Below are 22461 nucleotides of genomic sequence, written 5' to 3'. Positions count from 1 at the left end.
AGGGTCTGACTGTAGGTGGCAGAAATGGCAGAGGGTAATGCGTTGTATCTGGAGATTGGTGGGGTGGAAAGTGAGGACCGGGGAGGTTCTATCCTTGTTGAAATTGGAGGGGTGGGGTTGAAGGGTGAAGGGTGAAGAAGATGCGCTGGAGGGCATTCTGGACCATGTGGGAGGAGAAATTGCGGTCCTTGAAGTAGGATGCCACCTTGGATGTACTGGAATGGAATTGATCCTCTTGGGAGCAGATGCGTCAGAGATAGAGGAATTGAAAGTAAGGGCCTGAGTTATGCCTGCCTCTTTGTCGGATGCATGGAACAGTCCATCATCCACAGCTATACCGGCACTATTCTCCACCTTTACCTCAGCTATGCTGATGACTGTATTGGTGCCACCTCGTGCTCCCACGGGTAGGTTGAACAGTTAATCAACTTCATGAACCCTTTCTACCCTGACCTCAAGTTCATCTGGACTAACTCAGACACCTCCCTACACTTGCTAGACCTCTCCATCTCCATTTCCAGCGACCAGCTCAACGCAAACATCTACTTCAAACCCACTGACTCCCACAGTTGCCTGGACTACAGCTCCCTCACACCCACCCTGTCCTGTAAAAACGCTATCCCTTAGTCTCAATTCCTCCGCTTCCGCCGCATCTGCTCCCAGGAGGATCATTTCCACTCCAGAACATCCCAGATGGCCTCCTATTTCAATGACTGCAATTTTCCCTTCCATGTGTTTAACAATAACCTCCAGTACATCTCAATGTGGGACAACATCTCTGGGTCAAGCTCTAAACAACCCCAACGCCCTGTGGCCGACCACTTCAACTCCCTCTCCCACTCTGCCAAGGACATGCAAGTCCGGGGCCGTCTCCATTGCCAAATCCTAGCCACCTAACAACTGGAGGAATAACACCTCATCTTTGGCCTTGGGACCCTCCAAACAAACGGAATCAATGTCAATTTCACCAGTTTCCTCATTTCCCCTCCCCCCCACCTTATCCCAGATCCAACCCTCCAACTTGGCACCACTCTCTTGAACTATCCTACCTGTCCATCTTCCTTCCAACCTATCCACTCCACCCTCCTTCTCTGATCTATCACCATCACCTCACCTTCATCTGCCTGTTGCATTCCTAGCTACACGCCCCCCAGCCGCACCTCGCTCCCATTTTTCTCTCAGCCCCCTTGCCCCCACCGTTCACCCCACATTTCTTATGAAGAGCTTATGCTTAAAATGTCGATTCTCCTCATTCTGGGATGCTGCCTGACCTGCTGTGCTTTTCCAGCGCCACAGTTTTTTGACTGAAATTTACAATAAACTCTGCTTTCCAGAGACTATTCCTACTGTTAACAGGTGGTGGCAGTATTGTATGCATTTAGAATGACAAATAGTTGAGTTGCGAGTAAATAAGGTAATGCTTTGTAAAGTTCAGTTTTTTAATTGATAACTTTTAAGATTAATATGTTCAGCTTAAGAAATAATATAAAAAAGTCATGTTTAATATAATTTCTGAAATCAATCTTGTTTCAGCATTGATGAAGGCATTAAAATAATATTTGCCTATATTAGGATTTTCCCATTGAGTTAGGATTCAGTGGAAGTCAAGCAGTAATTTGCACTACAGGGTTCACACCTATATCTAGATCCATGCCAGTCTTTTGGGGCGATTCTGCTAGACGCTGCAACTGCTGACCCAGATTTGTGTGTGATGAGCCTTGTAGCAGCCGTCCTTTTTCTTTCTCATCCTTTTCCCTCTGAAAGCACTCAATCAGACCCTAGACAAATCACCACCATGAGCCTGCCAGAATTCATACTATAAGGCTGATGCTGGAAAAACCATTGGGATGAATTACAAGTTGAGACGGTACCTCTCCACATTTCCAGGTGCTTTCCTTCAATGACTGACATCCTATCCCTCCTTCCCACTAGGACGCATTAATTTTCCAGTACTTTCTAAAAATGTTTGAAAGCAATTTTTTTAAATGTTCCAGCATTTTGGACATTTTGTGCAGTGCCGAGAATTGTCTGTAAGCATCTCAGTATCAATCTTGGTTTACTATATTCTGACAGGCCTCCTTCGACATCGCTGACTGAGCCAATTATTTGCAGGTAAACGTATATTCCAATGCTACCACCACTATTCTGTTCTTCACTATAATGAAGATGCAGTGTGCTAATAAAATGGATGCAGCATTGGATAGAGTTGTTTGATTCCGTGACTAATGGTTTGGGTCACATCTCTGCAGTCTTGTTCCATTCAGCTGTGAGTAGTGATAGACAATTAAATGAGAAAAAGGAGGAGATCTGAAACAAAAGCAAACATTGCTGGCTGAACTCAGCAGGTCTGACAGCATCTGTGGGAATAAAGCAGAATTAACATTTTGAGTTTAGTGACTCTTCATCAGAACTGGACCTACAGATACCACCAGACCAGACCCACTGAATTTCTCCAGCAATTTCTGCTTGTCTATTTCCAGATCTCCAGGGTCCGCAGCTCTTTGTTTTAGTTTAATAGGAGGAGACTGCTTCCTGTACATCTCAGACGAGGCAGTAGTATAGTGGCAGTGGTAATGACCTGAGAGTGGCAATCCAGAACCTCTCACTGATATTGTGAGGAAAAACAAAACAAAGAGCTGTGGATGCAGGAGATCTGAAAATCCTGGTGAAGGGTCACTGGACTCAAAGCGTTAACTCTGTTTTTCTCTTGACTGTGGCTGCCAGTTGTGCTGAGGTTCTCCAAGACTTTGTTTTTGTTTAATATTCTGAAGACATGAGTTCGAATCCTAATATGGCAGATACCGAATCTGAATTCAATTAAATGCTGCCCTAATGGTGACCCTGTGACCACCATTGATTATCATGAAACTCCAGCTGGTTAACTAATGTCCTCCTTAACTGGTCAGACACATTTATATATGACTCCAGATCTAAAGCAATGTGATTGACTCTCAGCTGCCCTCTGAGCAATTCAAAATCAACAATAAGTGCCATCCCATTTTTTAAAAAAGAAGGATCTGATAAGAAAATGAATAAAAATGAAAAAGAAGTTCCCATTGTGAATGTCTGCGGAACACGGCATGATATAAAAAACAGAAGTGCAGAGTGGATGATTCTTAAGTTTGATGATTCTCCTGAGATTCCCTGCATCACAGCTTCCAGTCTTTGGCCATTTGATTAATACTTACTCCATGTAACATCACCTTCAGTGCTATACTGGTCCCTTCAACATCCCGGCAGTAGTGCTGAAGACTTGTGTTCTATTCAGTCAAGATATTCCAGTACAGCTACGGCACTAGCATCAATTACCTGTGAAATTTGAAAAAAGGAAGGCAAATTGCTTTCTATCCCATCAAACTATTCATCATAATAATATATTAAAAGCAAAATACTGTAGATTCTGAGACAAATACAGAAAAACACAGCAACTCTGGCAGAATCTATGGATAGAAAAGCAGAGTTAACACTTTGGGCCTAGTAGGACTCTTCATAATTCTATTCATAATCATCAACAAAATGACCACATGACCACCAACTTGGTATTTACGTATCACTAACCTGCTCAACAGTGCTCACTTTGTGTCTCAGCAGTACCATCCTCAGCATACCATAAATTTAACTAGCCTTAGTCCAAGAATGCACGAGTTGAATTCCAGAGATGTAAGTGACTGCCATTGGCACCAAGGCAGAATTCCATTAAACTTGATGGAGGAGCTAGAGGTAAAACCTGGGAAGATGTTTATGATTGTTGGAGATCAGTCATCTCGACCCCACACCATTCTGTGGAAGTTCTTCAGAGCAGTCCAACTCAAATCAGTTGCTTTATCAATGACATGCCCTATGTTGTGAGAAGAATTCATACTGGTTGCTGACTGTTGCAGTGGTATGCAATGCAACTGCATTCTCATTTCCTCAGATAATGGAGCAGTCTGTGCCAGATTGTAAAAAGGCATGGATAATATGATAGTTAACTGATAAATGATGAGTTCTATTTGCATCTCATAGCGCCACGCAATTATCATCCTCCAATAAGAGACTCTAGTCACATCCTCTTGATGTTTAATATCATTACCACCACAGATCTACTATGTAATCTCTTAGCAAATAGATTATTTGCAAAATTCTAGATGACAGATAATGTGAGAGTGCTAATGTTTGCTAACTTCCATGGTGACGATTAACATATTGTGGAGATAAATTTTTCTTCAATTGATGACAAAATCTCATGAGTAAATATGAGAAAAGAATATACTTGTGTTGCAAAATTGTATTGCTGATCTCATAAATTGCATTCTTCTTTCACCTGATTTCGCAGAGTGTTTTTCATCAGTAGGCCACGCTTATCTGTTTAGAACCTTTACCTAAAAAGTATAAAATGACTTCTGGCAAAGCTGAATTTCCCAGCAAAGTGATTTGCTGTAGTCTCCATTGTTGTGACTTAATTGTAATTTCTGTTCTTTTTTGATAGTCAGTTTTGGTCATCTTTCAATGTTTGTGAAGTGTTAAATTTGGCAGCAATGGGAAATGCTCTCAAGTCACAATAGTCAATAGCTTTATATTGTCTTAAATGCAGAAAAGGAAGCTGGAAGGAATTCTGGAACAAAAACAGAAGTTGTTGGAAAAGCTCAGCAGGTCTGGCAACATTTGTGAAGAAAAATCAGCGTTAACATTTTGGGTCCTGTGACCCTTCTTCAGAACAGTTCTGAGGGCCTGAAACATTAAATCTGATTTGTCTCCACATATGCTGCCAGACCTGCTGAGCTTTTCCAGCAAATTCTGTTTTTGTTCCTGATTTATAGCATCTGCATTTCTTTTGGCTTTATATAGAAGGAATTCTGTTTGGCTGCTCCAAATGACCCGAACATTGAAACCTTCAAATAACTGTATTTTTTCTTGCTTGCATCTTGAGAGCTGAGATAGCAATATGATGTGTTTTTGTTAGTAGAATACGTTGGTGAGGCACTGTGCTGCAGGCTGTTCTGCCAGGCACTATCAGGAACACCAAGGCACTACCTGCACTTTTAATCTTCAAAAATGCCACAGCAAAAGAGGGCGTCTGCTCATGTTCACAGGTGTGCCACCACTTTTGTCAGGGTAGCATCTTCCTACATATCCAGAGATAGTCTGATTTTTAATTAGTAATGAGTTGAAAAGTCAAGTAGGCAAGTGGAACAGAGGCTGAGATGAGATCAGCCATTATCACATTAAATGGTGGAGCAGGCTCAGTGGTCTGTGTTGCCTACTCCTGCTTCTAATTCTTCTGTTCTTATGAAGCAAACAAGCATCTACTGTGTATATCAGGAACTTATATTTGCAAATGGAACTCATTTAGCAATTATTTGAACCTCTTTACCTCCCTCGCCATTTTACTGTGTGTTAATACCAAAATCTTTGACCATGTTTGTTTCCACTCACCTTAATATTGGCTTTTGTTGGTTGACATGAAGTTTTGACTTCTTAACATTGGTATAAAGTGTCCTGCATTCTTTATTTTATTAAAGACATGATCTAAATGTAAACTGTTGTTTTTGCTGTTTGGACTACTTCGGAGGGCTGATTCTGTACACCAGGACTGAAGTGACTGTAATATGTTTTGTGCTGCATCATTGTGTGATCCAAATTCATATCAAGAAACCAATGGCATTCTTGAAGTGTAGGTGAACAATGATTTAGCAGTGAGTTTCAAAGAAATGTTAACTCTGTTTCTCTGTTCACAGATGCTGCTGGACCTGCTGAGTTTCTCCAACCGTTGCTGTTTTTAACTTAGCTCTGATGTTGATTGAAACATTCATTTCCAGTAAATGATAACTTTGCACCATGCAATTAACGATAAGCTTCTTCAAATTCTGCTTCTTGTGGAGCCAGCAGCACACATTCCATCCATTCAAATTGATTTGTCTTGGTATTGTTCTATAGCTCTAGCAAGAATCTTACCAACATCCAACATTGTGGGCGGCACGGTGGCACAGTGGTTAGCACTGCTGCCTCACAGCGCCGGAGACCCGGGTTCAATTCTCGCCTCAGGCGACTGACTGTGTGGAGTTTGCACGTTCTCCCCGTGTCTGCGTGGGTTTCCTCCGGGTGCTCCGGTTTCCTCCCACAGTCCAAAAGATGTGCAGGGTCAGGTGAATTGGCCATGCTAAAATTGCCCGTAGTGTTAGGTAAGGGGTAAATGTAGGGGTATGGGTGGGTTTCGCTTCGGCGGGTCGGTGTGGACTTTTTTTTTCATCCAAAAGATGTGCAGGGTCAGGTGAATTGGCCATGCTAAAATTGCCCGTAGTGTTAGGTAAGGGGTAAATGTAGGGGTATGGGTGGGTTTCGCTTCGGCGGGTCGGTGTGGACTTGTTGGGCCGAAGGGCCTGTTTCTACACTGTAATGTAATCTAATCTAATCACACAAAATGTAATCAGTGATTAAAATAAAATGAATGTTTCCTCATGTGTATCCCAGTTTTCCATCACCTATGCTCATAATTCTCCTTATATGATGCGTTTGTTCTAATCCTTCTGTTTGACAACAGGTCACTCTGAGGCTGATTAAAAACCTGCAAATGTAGAAAGAGCAATTATGGTAGCAACCGTGTTGAGATGCTTGTAGCCTGGCTTTTCTTAACAGAGGGTAATCCAATGTCTGAAACATCTGGAGCCAATTGTACAATGGCTGTCAGCCCATCCTCACTTTCTGCCAATTTCTCAATCCAGTGAGGAGCATTGTTGGAAAGCAACTTGTGCTGTCTCTGAGAGGAGTACAAGTCATGGAACTTTTCACCTGCCACATTTTCAGAGCTAAATCTGCCAGTTGGCGAACTCATGTATGGATGCAATGTGACAAAATTGTTCATTCTGCATAGCTGACCAATCAGTTTGCAATATGAATTATTGTTTATGCAGTATTGTATATAGCTTATCTTTTTGTTCTTCTGAATTGTTTTGATTTTTGTTAACTGAATCAACAGAAAGTAAAATTGCTGTGCAGTGCGTTCTCTAGAATAACAATACAATTTCAGTTTACTTGGAATGTATTTACAGAAAATGTAATTTAATTTGCACAAAGAAAGGTTGTGGAGAACACTTAGCAGTGAATCTAGTGCCTATGTACTGTTAACACTTCTATATTTGTGGAGGCTTTTTAAATAAAAATTGTAAATACCTCAGGGTCATCCTGAGATAGCATCAGACAGAGAGAGATTTTATCACAAATGAAATCCCGGTGACCTTGCTTGAATGTTTCTTTCAAGAAGTCGCTTTCGGATGGAATGGATATCCTTGATGGAATGTTCTCTTAATCCCTATTTCCCTGGCGACTAGAACCTGTATTTATATGTAACTGTAGATATTTTGAGAACCAGGAAAGAAATTCTCATCTTAATTATGAGGATTTACTCAAACAAAAAGGTGATGCAGTCAGTTTTGGGTTACATGCATTCTTGTTGCTTCAGTGATCAAAATTTACAGATGTACAGTCATTTCTGCTGTAATGTGTGTTTCTTCAACGTGAGTTAACTTTAACGCAGTTGAAAACTTTAGACCGTTATTTGTAGAACACAAAATTTCCTTATCTGTATTGGCTATAATGTGATTCTGGTCCCATAAGTTTAAATGGTGTGGCTATTGTGCATTTTTCTTATAATGCAAGATCGCACGAGAATGGAACTATCGTGTTATGTCAGAGTTGACTGTATTACTTTTGTGTGAGATGTCATTTCTGTACACAGACAGTTCCGGAATCCAGGAGTGACTTGGTAACATGTATTCCAGATGAGGGAGGTTCTTATTCTTATGGAACATATGATTGTTTAAAAATTTCTATTAATGCACTTATAAAATGTTTTTGTTTATTAGGAAAAAGTACTTTCTTTGAATGCTTTTGTAAAAGTGAACTTCATTATAAAGTGCTAATCATACTAGTGAACAGTACACAAACTAATAGAATCTGAAATATTGTGAATGCTAGAAGCTGTGAAGGCTGGAAATCTGAAGTAAGAACAAAATTCTGGAGATACTCAATAGATCAAGTGGGACCAGTAGAGTGAAACAAGAGTTAACATTTCAGATCTGTGACCTGTGAAGTGCGAGTATTTACAGTATTTTCTGTTTGTATGATAATATACAAATTAATATATTTATTTTCTTTTATTTATCTACATTTACTCAGTGGAGCAAGTTCCTGTAGAAGCTTATCAAATCCCTCTTTCGCAAGCAGAGGTTCTCGAGGAGGGAAATGATGTTACCCTTGTTGCCTGGGGAACTCAGGTCAGTATTTGTGCATATTGTATTCTGAAGCAAGATAGATGGTGTTCTGTATTTGACATAAAATCAAGTTAAAATAAAGTGGCTTTGAAAAGCAGAGATGGAGTACAGTACATGTTATGTTAATTAATTTGTTAACTAACTATTCTGAAGAAGCAGGGAGACATGGATGTGTATGTGTATAAGTCTTTCAGGTGGCAGGACAGAAGAATAGAGCATCTTCTAAAGTATGCAGTATTCTAGACTTTATTAACCAGGGCAGACAATACAAGAGCAAAGACGTTACACTGAACTTATCTAAGAAACCTGTTAGTTTTAAGTAGAAAATATAGAAATAAAGCTGGAAGTTCTGGGTTGAGAAATTTCATTAATGACGATAGACTGGAAATTTACCAGTGATTTCCTTTAAGAGGATATTAGATAAAAGTCTTCAACATCACATGGTATTTGGACAGTGATCACCAGTCATGTGAAAAAAAAAAGTCATGTAATTCTTAGGAAGCTTTATTTAGTGAAAAGTTAATCTTCACAGTATCCTTTAAACCATTCCAGGTCTTTCCACAAAGTTTTTGAATAAATTCAACTTTCCACAATCCTTCAAAAATTAAATCCTTCAGAAAATATTGAATATGAAGGCTCTTTTGTAACACTATTCCGAAAAGAATTGAGAATGAGACGGCACAGATTTAAAGTAATTTGCAAAATAAGTCGATGTGATGTGAGCAAGTGTTCATTTCTTAGAAAATAGATCTGGAATTCACTACCTGGCAGTGTAGTGGTGACAGTTTGATTACAAGTATTGGATCGTTATTTGAGTAGAAACATTGTACAGGGTTTGGGGAAAAGGTAGGAGAATGGTACTTATTTACATGGAAAGTCAGTGCAGACACAGTGAGTTAAATGTTTACCTCCTGTACTGTATTAATTCTGACGTTTTGTGAAATTGATCTCTCCTGTTTAATATCCGCCTGTGAAAAATAATGCATCTTGGTGCCTTTGCTCTGCCCTTGATATCACTCAGTTTGAGAAGAGTGATGTGTGAATCTGTATCCAGATGGATATTCAAATGGATCTCAATCTTCAAATTTTATAGGAGTAAAATAAGTAATTTTACTTAATCAAGTACATGGATGTATGTTCCAATTCCATGCTCCACATCAGACCACAAGACATAGGAGCAGCAATAGGTCACTCAACCCATCACATCTGCTCTGCTACTCCCTGAGTTCATGACTGATGTGATGTTCCTCAACTTTTTAAAGTGTAACCTTACTGTCTGCCAGAGGAAATGGTGGATACAAGTACAATCACATCATTTAAAAGGCAGACAGATGGGTATATGAATAGAAAGGGTTTAGTGGCTTATGGGTCAAATGGTGACAATTGGGACTTGATTTATCTAGGATATCTGAGTCAAGAGTGTGGTACTGTAAAAGCACAGCAAGTTAGGCAGCATCTGAGCAGCAGGAGAATCAACGTTTCGGGCATAAGCCTTAATCAGGAATGAGCGTTCCTGATGAAGGACTTTTGCCTGAAACGTCAATTCGTATGCTCCTCGGATGCTGCCGGATCTGCTATGCTTTTTCAGCACCACACTCTCGACTCTGATCTCCAGCATCTGCAGTCTTCACTTTCTCTAACCGAGGATATCTGAGTGGCATGGACAAGTTGGACTGAAGGGTCTGTTTCTGTGCTGTACATCTCTATGACTCTATTTTGCTGTCTTATTCCCTTGATTCCCTTACTCATTAAACATCTGTCTGTCTCAGCCTTGAATATGCTTAATGACTCAGGCTCAAAGGTCCTCTGTGGTAGACAGATTCACTACTCACTGAGGGAAGAAATTCCTCCTCATCCCTGTCTTAAAAGGACTACCTTTTTTCTGAAATTATAGTCTCTGGGTTCTAGACTGTCTCACAGTGGGAAAAAGCCTTTCCACATCTATCCTTTCAAACCTTCAAGAAATAATATATGTATCAGTAAGATTTCCTCTCATTTTTCTAAACCCAAATGATTACAAGCCTAAGCTACTCAACACCTTCTCATGATAGGTGATAGACATTTTAGTTATGGCAAATAGAGCATTGATGAATAGCTTAATGCAATTATATAATATACATTGTGATTAAGGCGATGTCTCATTGCAGACTGTAAGGAGCCAGTGTCTCCAAAGTTAAGGGCTCTAATGACTCTAAAAGACATTGGCAAACTCTCTATGGACTCTCACTTGGACATTGTAATTTTTTGGAGCTGCATTGCTTTTAGTTGACATTGTAGCTGTTGAACATAGACAGTTGTTAAGATAGAGGCATCCTTTGTCAGTATTTTTTCAATGCTATCATCTGGACAATAAGAACCTCTGTGTGTAGTCAAAAATACTTCATTGGTGCTTCCTGTGAAAGCATCATTGCAGTAGCTATGTGGGATGTTCTTGACACATGATGTTTCAGTTAACCTTTCTATTGTTACTGATTCAAAAAATATGAATCATTCCTGCTGCTCTTTTGAACTGTGCTTTGTAATGTCCCTTTGAAAATGCATTTATCATTTCACTAATATTTTATAAACTAGCAGTAACCTTTGCAATGTCTTGGATTTGTGAATAGTTCATAAACTAATATTCTACTCATCTTGGCAGACATTGTCTTACAGGGCAATAATATTTCAAATGACACAACCATCACACATAGATTTAGCATGTTTAAAAAGTTGTTTTTGCTTTCATTGTTCCATTAAATTGTTTTTGATCTTTCATTGGTACGCAGAACATTGCAGTTCTCCACATTAAATATAATCTACTTTCCATTTACCCTATGACTAAGTCTTTATAGATGTCTTTGAGCTATAAAATAAAAAATTCTAGTATGCCTACAATGATTTGTATAATTTGCAAATTTACATGATCTGTTTGCAGTGTTCTTGGGAATCTCATTACTTAACACGAACAACAGAGGTTACAAAAGTGATATTCCTAATTGCTGATGCTTAATTAAAAATAATATTGTAGAAGATTAGTTCCTAGTTATTTTTGTCTCACTGTTTCAAATATTTACAATTTACGATTAATTTCTGAGAGCTGTGGTTTTTTCTGAAGACTCTTGTGAATTACCTTATCTGAAAGATCAAATATTTACATAATTAAACTTACCTATTAAGTTTCAGAATCAAGAACGAGAACCAGTCTAATTGAACAGAACTGGACTCCATAAATCCACACTAGCTTCAAATTATTGTGATCTTCTTTCTGATAAAATGTAATAATAATCATCATTTATATAAAGGGTTTGGGTGAGAACATAGGAAGTATGGTTTGTAAGTTTATAGATGACACAACAAATTAGAGGTGTAGTGAACAACGAAGAAGGTTACCTTCGAGTATAATGGGACCTTGATCAGATGGGCCAATGGGCCGAGGAGTGGCAGATGGAGTTTAATTGAGATAAATATGAAGTGCAGAATTTTGGAAAGGCAAATCAGGTAAGGTCCTGGAGAGTGTTGCTGAATAAAGAGACCTTGGAGTGCAGGTTCATTGTTCCTTGAAAGTGGAGTCCCAAGTAGACAGGATAATGAAGAAGGTTTTTGGTACGCTCACCTTTATTGGTCAGTGCATTGAGTATAGGAGTTGGGAGGTCATGCTGTGGCTGTACAGGAGATTGGTTTGGCCACTATTGGAATACTACATGCAAATCTGGACTCCCTGTTATAGAAAGAATGTTGTGAAACTTGAAAGGGCTCAGGAAAGATGTACAATGATGTTGCCAGGTTTGCAGGGTTTGGACTTTAGGGCGAGGCTGATTAGGCTGGGACCTTTTTTCCTTGGAGCATCGGAGCTGAGGGATGACCTTATAGAGGTTTATAAAATTATGAGGGGCATGGATAGGGTGAATGGCTAAGGTCTTTCCTCTGGATTGGGGGAAGTCCAAAACTAGAGAGCATAGTTTTAAGGTGAGAGGGGAAAGATTTAAAAGGGTCCCTTTTCACTCAGAGGGTGGTGTGTATACGGAATGAGCTGCCACAGGAAATGGTGGAGGCTGGTACAATATTTAAAAGCAAGGATTTAGAGGCATATGGGCCAAATGCTGGCAAGTGGGGCTAGATTAATTTGGTCGGCATGGATGAGTTGGACTGAAGGGTTTGTTTACATGCTGTACCTCTCTGACTCTAATAGGATTGCCTGGGTTATGCACATGACCTTACTTTACAGGATTGGGATATATTTGTTTGTCATTTTGAATAGCAAACAAAAAAACAGCTGTCGGACTCTATTTTTTAAAAATTGTTTCTATTTAGTAATATTGTTTTTTGTGTAGTAAAGTTTTGCTTTGCTATTATATATTTTAATACTGACATCTGGCTTGTTTGTGAATTGGATTGCATTTCTCCATTCTCTTTAATATCTGCAATATTTTTGAATTGTTGATTTCAAATTTTGATGGTTGTTGAAAATTTTAATAGGTCAATTATCTTGGTGATCCTGAATTCATATTTTCCATCCTTAGTGTGCATTATTAGTATCTTGGTGATCCCAAATTCATATCTTCCACCCTTAGTGTGTAGTATTAGTTTAATATGTAGTTTCCTGCTACAAAATGAATAAATGATCATTTTCAGTTCTGATGTACACTTTTTGTCCCAGGATAAGACCATAAAAATAGAAACAGAAGTAGGCCATTCAATCCATCAGGTCAGTTCCACCATTCACTGAGCTCATGTCTGATCTGATACTTATTTTGTCAGTTTGTCATTGGCATCTTTTATGTATTTCATTCTTTGTTCTAACCTGCTTGCTTAAAAATTATTTGGAGATCCTGGTGTTAAACTGGGGTGTTCAAAGTTAAAAATCACACAATCAAAGCTAGTGCTTCCAAATAAACCTATTGGATTATAATCCAATAGGTTTATTTGGAAGCACTAGCTTTCGGAACACTGCTCCTTCAAAGGAGCAGTGCTCCAAAAGCTAGTGCTTCCAAAAACCTTTTGGACTATAATGTGGAGTTGTTGATTTTTAACCTTGCTTAAAAATGTTATGTTTAAAAATTCTTGCACTTAACAATGTATTTAACTTATCTAGATCTGAAGTTTTCAAATTAACTTGTGTTCCTTTGTATTGTGATTGCACTGATTAAGGTATTTGATGGTGTTAAGGACCTTGATCGACTAGGCCAATGGGCTGAAGAGTGTCAGATGGAATTTCAATTGGATAAATGCAAGGTGTTGCGTTTTAGTAAAACAAACAAGGGCAGGACTTTTACAGTTAACCATAGGACAGTGAGTAGTGGTGTTGAACAGAGAAACAGGGTGGTTAAGAAGACGTTTAACACACTTGTCTTCATTGCTCAGATTCTTGAGTATAGGAATTGGGACATTATGTTGAGGTTGTATAGGATGTTGATGAAGCATCTTCTGGAGTGAAGTGTCCATTCCTTGTCACCAGGATTTAGGAAGAATTAGATTGGATTAGATTACTTTACAGTATGGAAACAGGCCCTTCGGCCCAACAAGTCCACACCGACCCGCCGAAGCGCAAACCACCCATACCCCTACATTTACCCCTTACCTAACAATACGGACAATTTAGCATGGCCAATTCACCTGACCTGCACATCTTTGGACTGTGGGAGGAAACCGGAGCACCCGGAGGAAACCCACGCAGACACGAGGAGAACGTGCAAACTCCACACAGTCAGTCGCCTGAGGCGGGAATTGAACCCGGGTCTCTGGCACTGTGAGGCAGCAATGCTAACCACTGTGCCATCGTGCCGCCCAAATATTATTAGGCTGGAGAGGGTTCAGAAGAGATTTACCAGAATGTTGTTGGGAAAGGAGGGTTTGAGTTAAAAAGAGAGGCTGGATAGGCTGGGACGTCTTTCACTGGAGCATAGGAGGTTGAGGGGTGACCTTATCAAGGTTTATACAGTCATGAGGGGTTTAGATAAAGTGAATGGCAGGTGTCTTTCCCTAAGATGGGACATTTCAAGATTAGAGTGTATATTTTTAAGGTGAGAGGAGAAAGATATAAAAAAGACATGATGGGAATTTATTTAGGCAGAGTTTCTGTGAGGAATGAATTTCCAGGGGAACTGGTGATTGCCGGTACATTTACAATGTTTAAAAGATATTTGGATAAGTACTTGAATAGGAAAGGTTTGGAGGGATATGAGCTAAGCCCAGGCTGGTGGGACTAGTTTAGTTTGGGATTATGGTCAGCATGGACTGGTTGGACTGAAGGGTCTGTTTCTGTGCTGTAGGATTCAGTGACTCTATACCCAGACCAAATCATTTCAAAATATGTCAAGGAGTTAGCCAAGACCTTAAGGTTTTCTTATTTTATAAAGCATTGCATTCTGGATGCAATTCGATTGGTCACACTCTCAGGCTTGAAACAAATAACCATTTATTCATACACTATAGTTAACAAATAGACAAAAAAAAATGGCTTATCTGTAACTCGATCAAGATACTCGAAATAATAAACTCATTACAGGTGATGGCTCAACAGGTGGCATGGTGGCTCAGTGGTTAGCACTGTTGCCTTCCAGTGCCAGAGACCCGGGTTCGATTCCAGCCTCTGTCTCAACCTTTCTTCTGAAAAAAGGGACAAAATACACCTGTTAAAGCCGTATGAATGTTTTTTCAATGTGGTGATGTTTCCAGTTTACATTCTCAAAAAAAACTTTGCAATTACCTCAAAATGTTTATGACACTTTTGTGATAGAAATTGAAAGATTCATTGCTAGTATTATGTACTAATTGCTAGTGTAAACACCACTATTTTAACAGTCTAAGAATGGATATATTGTAAAAATCAAATTCCTTAGGATTTTTTGGGGGGGGGCAGGGAGAAAGTGGGAGGTATTGTGGCTCTTAATATCCATATCTTACTCGCCCTTGTTTTATGACATATGTTTCTAAAAGTTTACTTTCTATTGAGCCAATCTGCAGTTCATCAAGCTCTTGATTATGACTCAAACTATATTATATCAGGGGATACTTAACCACAGCTTCAAATGTTTAATTACATTTCCAGAAGTGTTTGTTTCTGTGCCCACAGAATAATACTGAGCCATTCTTGGAATTAAAATGTAACAGGCTATATTTACATAGGGTTAGATTAGATTCCCTACAGTGAGGAAACAGGCCGTTCGGCCCAACAAGCCCACACCGACCCTCTGAAGAGTAACCCACCCAGACCCATTTTCCTCTGACTAACGCACCTAACCTATGCAGTTAAGCATGGTCAATTCACCTGCCCTGCACATCTTTGGACTGTGGGAGAAAACCGGAGCACCTGGAGGAAACCCACGCAGACACAGGGAGAATGTACAAACTCCACACGGACAGTTGCCCGAGGATGGAATTGAACCTGAGACCCTGGTCTGTGAGGCAGCAGTGCTAGCCACTGAGCCACCGTGCTGTCCTTGTTATGAACAGTTTAACAAAAAGCTAAGTGGCAATTTCCTATAAGTGATTGTGTGTAGGAATAAGTGTGTTGGGAAAGTTGAACAATTGAAATGCACAATTGAAAAAGGTGGACTTTGAAATGCTTTTTAAGCCTGGTCAGAGAGAAACACTCCCAGTGGCCATCACCATCCTAAGGCAAACCTGGACCTTCTGCAGAGGCCGTGGTGCTACCACTACTGCATAGCATAGGTTTGGAAGTAGGTTGAAATAGTCCCTAGAGGACCAACATAGTGAAGACGCTACATGCGAATATCCATCTTGAGTGCTGCATTTAGAGGTCAAAGATAATTAATGTGTATGATTTTAGGTGCTAAAATTGTTGTTAATGACCACTGTGTCTCGATTTGTTGGCCCTTTTACACAGTTGCTTTGAGTAGTGTAGTTTTAAAAGCTATACACATTCATATCAGTGAGAAAACTTCTCCGAGATCTTTATCAGTAAGATATTTGGTTGGGTAAGGTATCTTTCTACATTATGTTAGAAAATTATTTAATCTCTGTTGGACGATGAAGAGGGTTTTTTTGACGCATTGAGCAGTGTTTAAAAATGGCAGCTTATAGTGACACCATAAATTCAGGGCAGAATGAAGGTGATGACTAGTGGCACCATCAGTCTTACCTGGAGAATGTACTTCTGAGAATCAATATGATTCATATCAGACGTGCAATTTTGTGTCATGTATCTATCCTCCAATCACTACATTTTGCTGGAGAAATAACTCGGAGACATTATTACAGTTTTGGTCATATGTATTGTTTATTTCAGTCAGTAGAGATTCTGATTAAACAGATTCTGTTTGGTGGAGATATTGTATGCTGCAGAAAAATCTATTAAATTCCATCATTCCTCTACCACATTGACTTCACATGCTCACTTTGTTTAAAAATAGCAGAGGTTTTCAAGCAACAAAATCAGGTGTACCTGAGAACTCTGTGGGAAGCTGGAGAAGTGAATACTGGGCCTCTTTCTGAGATATTTGTATCACTGATTGTCACAGGTGAGGCGCCGGAAGACTGGAGATTGGCAAACGTGGTGCCACTGTTTAAGAAGACAAGTGGTAAAGACAAGCCAGGGAACTATAGACCAGTGAGCCTGACCTCAGTAGTGGGCAAGTTGTTGGAGGGAATCCTGAGGGGCAGGATGAACATGTATTTGGAAAGGCAAGGACTGGTTTGGGATAGTCAACATGGCTTTGTGCGTGTGAAATCATGTCTAACAAACTTGTTTGAGTTTTTTGAAGAAGTAACAATGAAGATTGATGAGGGCAGAGCAGTAGATGTGATCGATATGGAGTTCAGTAAGGTGTTCGACAAGGTTCCCCATGGGATACTGATTAGCAAGGTTAGATCTCATGGAATACAGGGAGAACTAGCCATTTGGATACAGAACTGGCTCAAAAGTAGCAGGTGGTGGTGGAGGGTTGTTTTTCAGACTGGAGGCCTGTGACCAGTGGAGTGCCACAAAGATCGTTGCTGGGCCATCTACTTTTTGTCATTTACATAAATGATTTGGATGCGAGCATAAGAGGTACAGTTAGCACGTTTGCAGATGACACCAAAATTGGAGGTGTAATGGACAGCGAAGAGGGTCACCTCAGATTGCAATAGGATCTTGACCAGATGGGCCAATGGCCTGTGAGGTGGCAGATGGAGTTTAATTCAGATAAATGCAAGGTGGTGCATTTTGGGAAAGCAAATCTTAGCAGGACTTATACACTTAATGGTAAGGTCCTAGGGAGTGTTGCTGAACAAAGAGACCTTGGAGTGCAGGTTCATAGCTCCTTGAAAGTGGAGTCACAGGTAGATAGGATAGTGAAGAAGGCGTTTTGTATGCTTTCCTTTATTGGTCAGAGTATTGAGTACAGGAGTTGGGAGGTTATGTTGCAGCTGCGCAGGACATTGGTTAGGCCACTATTGGAATATTGTGTGCAATTCCTGTCTCCTTCCTATTGGAAAGATGTTGTGAAACTTGAAAGGGTTCAGAAAAGATTTACAAGGATGTTGCCAGGGTTAGAGGATTTGAGCTATAGGGAGAGGCTGAGCAGGCTGGGGCTGTTTTCCCTGGAGCGTCGGAGGCTGAGGGGTGACCTTATAGAGGTTTACAAAATTACGAAGGGCATGGATAGGATAAATAGGCAAAGTCTTTTCCCTGGGGGTGGGGGAGGGCATAGGTTTAGGGTGAGAGGGGAAAGATATAAAAGGGACATAAGGGGCAACGTTTTCACGCAGAGGGTGGTACGTGTATGGAATGAGCTGCCAGAGGATGTGGTGGAGGCTGGTACTATTGCAACATTTTAGAGGCATTTGGATGGGTATATGAATAGGAAGGGTTTGAAGGGATATGGGCCGTGTGCTGGCAGGTAGGACTAGATTGGGATGGGATATCTGGTCAGCATGGACAGGTTGGACCGAAGAGCTGTACATCTCTATGACTCTATGACTCTAAAATGGCACAAGCAGCTTGAAAAGGTAGCACCTTGCTGCTTGGAGTGGCTCTGTTTTATGTTGTACTATAAGACCACAAGATGTCAGAGGTTGGTCATTCAACCCATCATAGTTCTTCACTGTTCAGTGGGATCATGGCCGATCTGATAATTGTCACCTCCACTTTTCTGCCTTTTTCTATGTAGCTCTTAATTTCCTTACTAATCACCCAGCCTGAACAGCCCATTGCAATAAAGAATTCCACAGATTCACAGCCCTCTGAGAGGAGAAGTTCTTTCTCATCCCTGCCTTAAACATGCAACTCCTTATTTTGAGATTATGTCCCCGATCGTAGACTCTCTTACAAGGGGAAACAGCCTCTCTGCTTCTACCCTGTCAAGCACCATGAATGTGTCAATGAGGTCACATCTCATTCTCCTAAGTTTTGTTAAATGGTCCCTCAAACTTCATAGGACAAATATAAAGCATTAGTCCATTTAAGTAAAGCCGAGTCCCCTATCAGAAAGCACAGTGCATTCATTGTTTTATCTTTCTTGAGATGAGATTTGAACCATGTGACTGATAATCTTCATTGCTGTGGAATCAACCCCTTACTGAATTGAAATCAAGCCTTGTGTTTTGGAATAGTAGATCAGAGGTCAGGAGTCAGAGAACAGCTCTGACATTTTCAGATGGCAACTTCTTTCAGCTGGAGCAGTGACAGGAAAAGCAGGCAATCCTCCTTGAAATGGAGTTGTTGATAGGGCAGCCATTGTGATGCTGCTGGAAGCTATTACATCAACAAGTATGGTTAAGATGCGTCAGAAGAACTTTAGAAGAAATCTGAAAGTCAGTTTGAACTCTTTGCATTCAAATGGGTACTGTGGTTTAGAATGTCCTTAGGAGTTACTGAGACCAGTGTTTTACAAAATTTGAGAGCAGAACCTGACCTTAGAGTTAGATGTATTTCTTCAAATAACATTGGAGTGGTATATGACAATTAAAAGTTTTCCTGCTTTCCTCATAAACCCTCTGAAATACTGGAAGTAATGTCTATTGAGAAATACCGTGCTTGCTATTAATGAGCAAGTTTTGGTTGCTTGTTCTGTTTAATCCCTTGCATTCCTTGCAATGTTTAATCCACAAACTGTTTGCAGTTGGGGGATGAGTGATAGCTACAGCTGACACATCTAGCAAGTGAATAAAAATGTGTTAGAACTTACATGTGGATGATTAGCAGTTAAAAAAAGTGAGTTCTGATTTTAAGTGAGAACCTTATTCGTTAAGTGTGTTTAGACCATCAGCTACTTTATAGTAATTGCTAACCCTTCAATGTTCCTTTGAGTACACTTTCTGATCTTTGCTTTTAATTATTGTGGCTCATATGGTTTCAAGACTAGCATTACATGCAAATTCATGGGTTGCTGTCTAATTACTGAGTATCTGTTCGCCTCATTTCCATCCTGAAAATATGTTAAAAATGTTTCATCAACAAAAGTCTCACACACACACAATATGTTAAGTCTTAAATATCATTTGCACTTTGTAATATAGCTACAAAATTAATTTTCATCTTTTCAAATGCTTTGAAGTAGGAATAAATGAATGATGACTGTAACATACTTTTGGTTCTTTGTATTTTTTGAATAAGTTAAAAGAAATTGCAAAAGGCTTGTTAATAGAACAACAGTTAATAACATTTCTTTGGTCCTTATTCCATACCATGAGACATCAAACCATTTTATAGGGCAGTGAACAGTGTATGGTCACTGATTACCTAGCAGGAGTTTGAAGGAAGCGGATAATCAGTTTGAATGGAAGCTCAGAAAGTGGATTTTGAAGGCAGGGAAGGAGGTAGCAAAGCAGTGATGACAGGGGATAGACTTTAAGAGTGAAAAGTTGAATAAAGGAGCAACTTGCAATGGTGAGAAGTATGGCAGTATTGGATGGCTGATAGTTGCTCAGGAAATAACTGGATATGATTACAGAAGTAGGTGCAGCATGCACAGTTGTGGAAAAAAATCAAGTTGTGGCAACAGCCTTTCAGCTATTTCTGTGGGATGTGTAAGTAGTGTATGTTGTGTCTGCAGGTCAGAGATCATGTGCAGTTACAGACTGGTGTTCCTTATAATATGGTCAATAGTGCAAGTGGGGATGCTGACCACAAAGGTATTTGTGGATTCTTATTATACAATGATAACCATGTTGATTAGTATTTGGAGGAGAGGTGGGGCAGAGATGAAGAAAAGTCACTAATTTGAGAGGTATTGTAGTTAAAAATGCAATTATCTGGTCTGTGAAGAAGATTAATAATTAATGTAACTTTCTTTAACTTAAAAATAAAGACCTTGGTGGCTCAATATGCTGAAACAATGTTTTGACATAAGGGATATAAACCCAGTCATTCTATCTTAATTTGTATCCAGGGTCAAAAGTACAATGAATTTGAAAGACATTAGTTCATTTTTTGTTGGATCGGAGTTCATAGAACAATACTGCAATGGTTTCAGTAAAAAAGCAAATGGCAATAAGTTATGAATCTCAATCAAAATAGTTACATATTGAGATAAATATAGAAACTGAAAGTACCTCATTGGCACAGCTGGCATTGTCCTCCATGATTTACGTTGCTAGGAAAAAAGAGAGAAGCACTTCATACCTGTAATTTGGTATTTTAAAGTTCAGCTGCAGCAAACATGGCATTAGTTTGAATTGGGTACTTTAAACTTCAATTTAGGTTTTAATTTATCATGTCCTTTAAGTAGGGCTTAATTCTATGGAGATGTATTCATACTAGAAAAATGTAATTCACAAAATGGATCTTCTTGGCATGTTCAGTCAAGTGTAAATCTGTCAACTTTTCTGCATTTGATGGAATTCTTGTACAGGAGATTGAGGTCTCCTGCTCTTGACCTGAAGATTTTATCCTCATAAGAACCTCATTCTCACCTCTTTCCTAATAAGAGCAAGCGAATTCAGTAACATTTGTAGGATTTACAATCCTAGTGTCCAAAGCAATATTTGAATTTTAAAGTGAATAGTTTTGTCAGTATTTTTTTCTATTATTTAAATGGTGGTAAGTTTCTGACTTAAAAAGTTACGGCTTCAGCTGGATGAGAAAAGGCATCTAAATCCCACAATTGGCTTCTTGAAAAGAAAACAATTAAAAATATCAAAAATAAGAGAGTGAAGAAAATTAAGTTTGTTGCTTTAAATTTTTCCTTATGGCCTGTATAACTGACAAACGTTCAAACTACAACAGGAAATAAATTTGTTTACGGTAATTCTAAACTGACTGTTTCTGTTTGTAGGTTCATGTGATGAGAGAGGTGGCCAGCATGGCTCAGGAGAAGCTGGGAGTGTCATGTGAAGTAATTGACTTAAGAACAATTCTACCCTGGGATGCTGAGACTGTTTGTAAGGTAGGGCTTGGTGGCCTATACTTTCAGATCATTGATTATTGCAACAGAAACTTTTCAAAATACGTTTGTGAGGATTTTAAGATGGTAGCCAGATCCTAGACTGTACTGCTTCCCAGGCTTTGCTGCTGTTTTAACTACAAACTAGGCTAATGTGTTTCTCAATATATTTTATCTATTCACATTTTAATGAAGAGCATAAACAGACAGTATTTCTTCCAATTTTCCATAATATCCTGTATCCATAACGGTATCTATACGTCCTTGCTCAGCAGGGAGCATTGTAAAAATCCTTGTATTTAACTTTGTGGGCGGCACGGTGGCACAGTGGTTAGCACTGCTGCCTCACAGCGCTAGAGACCCGGGTTCAATTCCCGCCTCAGGCGACTGACTGTGTGGAGTTTGCACATTCTCCCCGTGTCTGCGTGGGTTTCCTCCGGGTGCTCCGGTTTCCTCCCACAGTCCAAAGATGTGCAGGTCAGGTGAATTGGCCATGCTAAATTGCCCGTAGTGTTAGGTAAGGGGTAAATGTATGGGTGGGTTGCGCTTCGGCGGGGCGGTGTGGACTTGTTGGGCCGAAGGGCCTGTTTCCATACTGTAAGTAATCTAATCTAATCTAATCTAATCTAATCTAATCTAATCTAATCTTTTAGCCAGCAGATTTTCTTATCCTGTTGTCCAGATATTTGTACTTACTGTTTAAAGTGGAATATTTATTTTAAAATCAGCAACGCAGGAAGAAACAAAAGGATGATGATAAAATTTGACATGTGTCCATTTGTACCTACAAGTGTATATGTTTTATGCTTTGCAAATAATCTGTTTACTTTGGTTTGACAGCAATTACAGCTATCATTGCATGTGTGAAATGTTTCTAATTTTATTCATCAGAATTATTCAGAAGTTTC

General features: G+C 39.6%; 1 protein-coding gene across 1 annotated transcript in view; it reads left to right on the top strand.

Moving 5' to 3' along the window:
* The window catches only part of bckdhb (branched chain keto acid dehydrogenase E1 subunit beta), a 298175-nt gene that overhangs the window by 94468 nt on the left and 181246 nt on the right, over nt 1-22461 (top strand). Inside the window, exons 7-8 of the mRNA XM_043686954.2 lie at nt 8155-8252; nt 21446-21556. Coding sequence (XP_043542889.1) covers nt 8155-8252; nt 21446-21556 — 209 coding nt within the window. The remainder of the gene's footprint in view (nt 1-8154; nt 8253-21445; nt 21557-22461) is intronic.

Source organism: Chiloscyllium plagiosum, unplaced genomic scaffold (assembly GCF_037043375.1).
Source record: "Chiloscyllium plagiosum isolate Xiang-an unplaced genomic scaffold, Cpla_swu_hap1 HiC_scaffold_3, whole genome shotgun sequence".
NCBI classification, from domain to species: domain Eukaryota; kingdom Metazoa; phylum Chordata; class Chondrichthyes; order Orectolobiformes; family Hemiscylliidae; genus Chiloscyllium; species Chiloscyllium plagiosum.
This window is presented reverse-complemented; position numbering and strand designations above follow the sequence as displayed.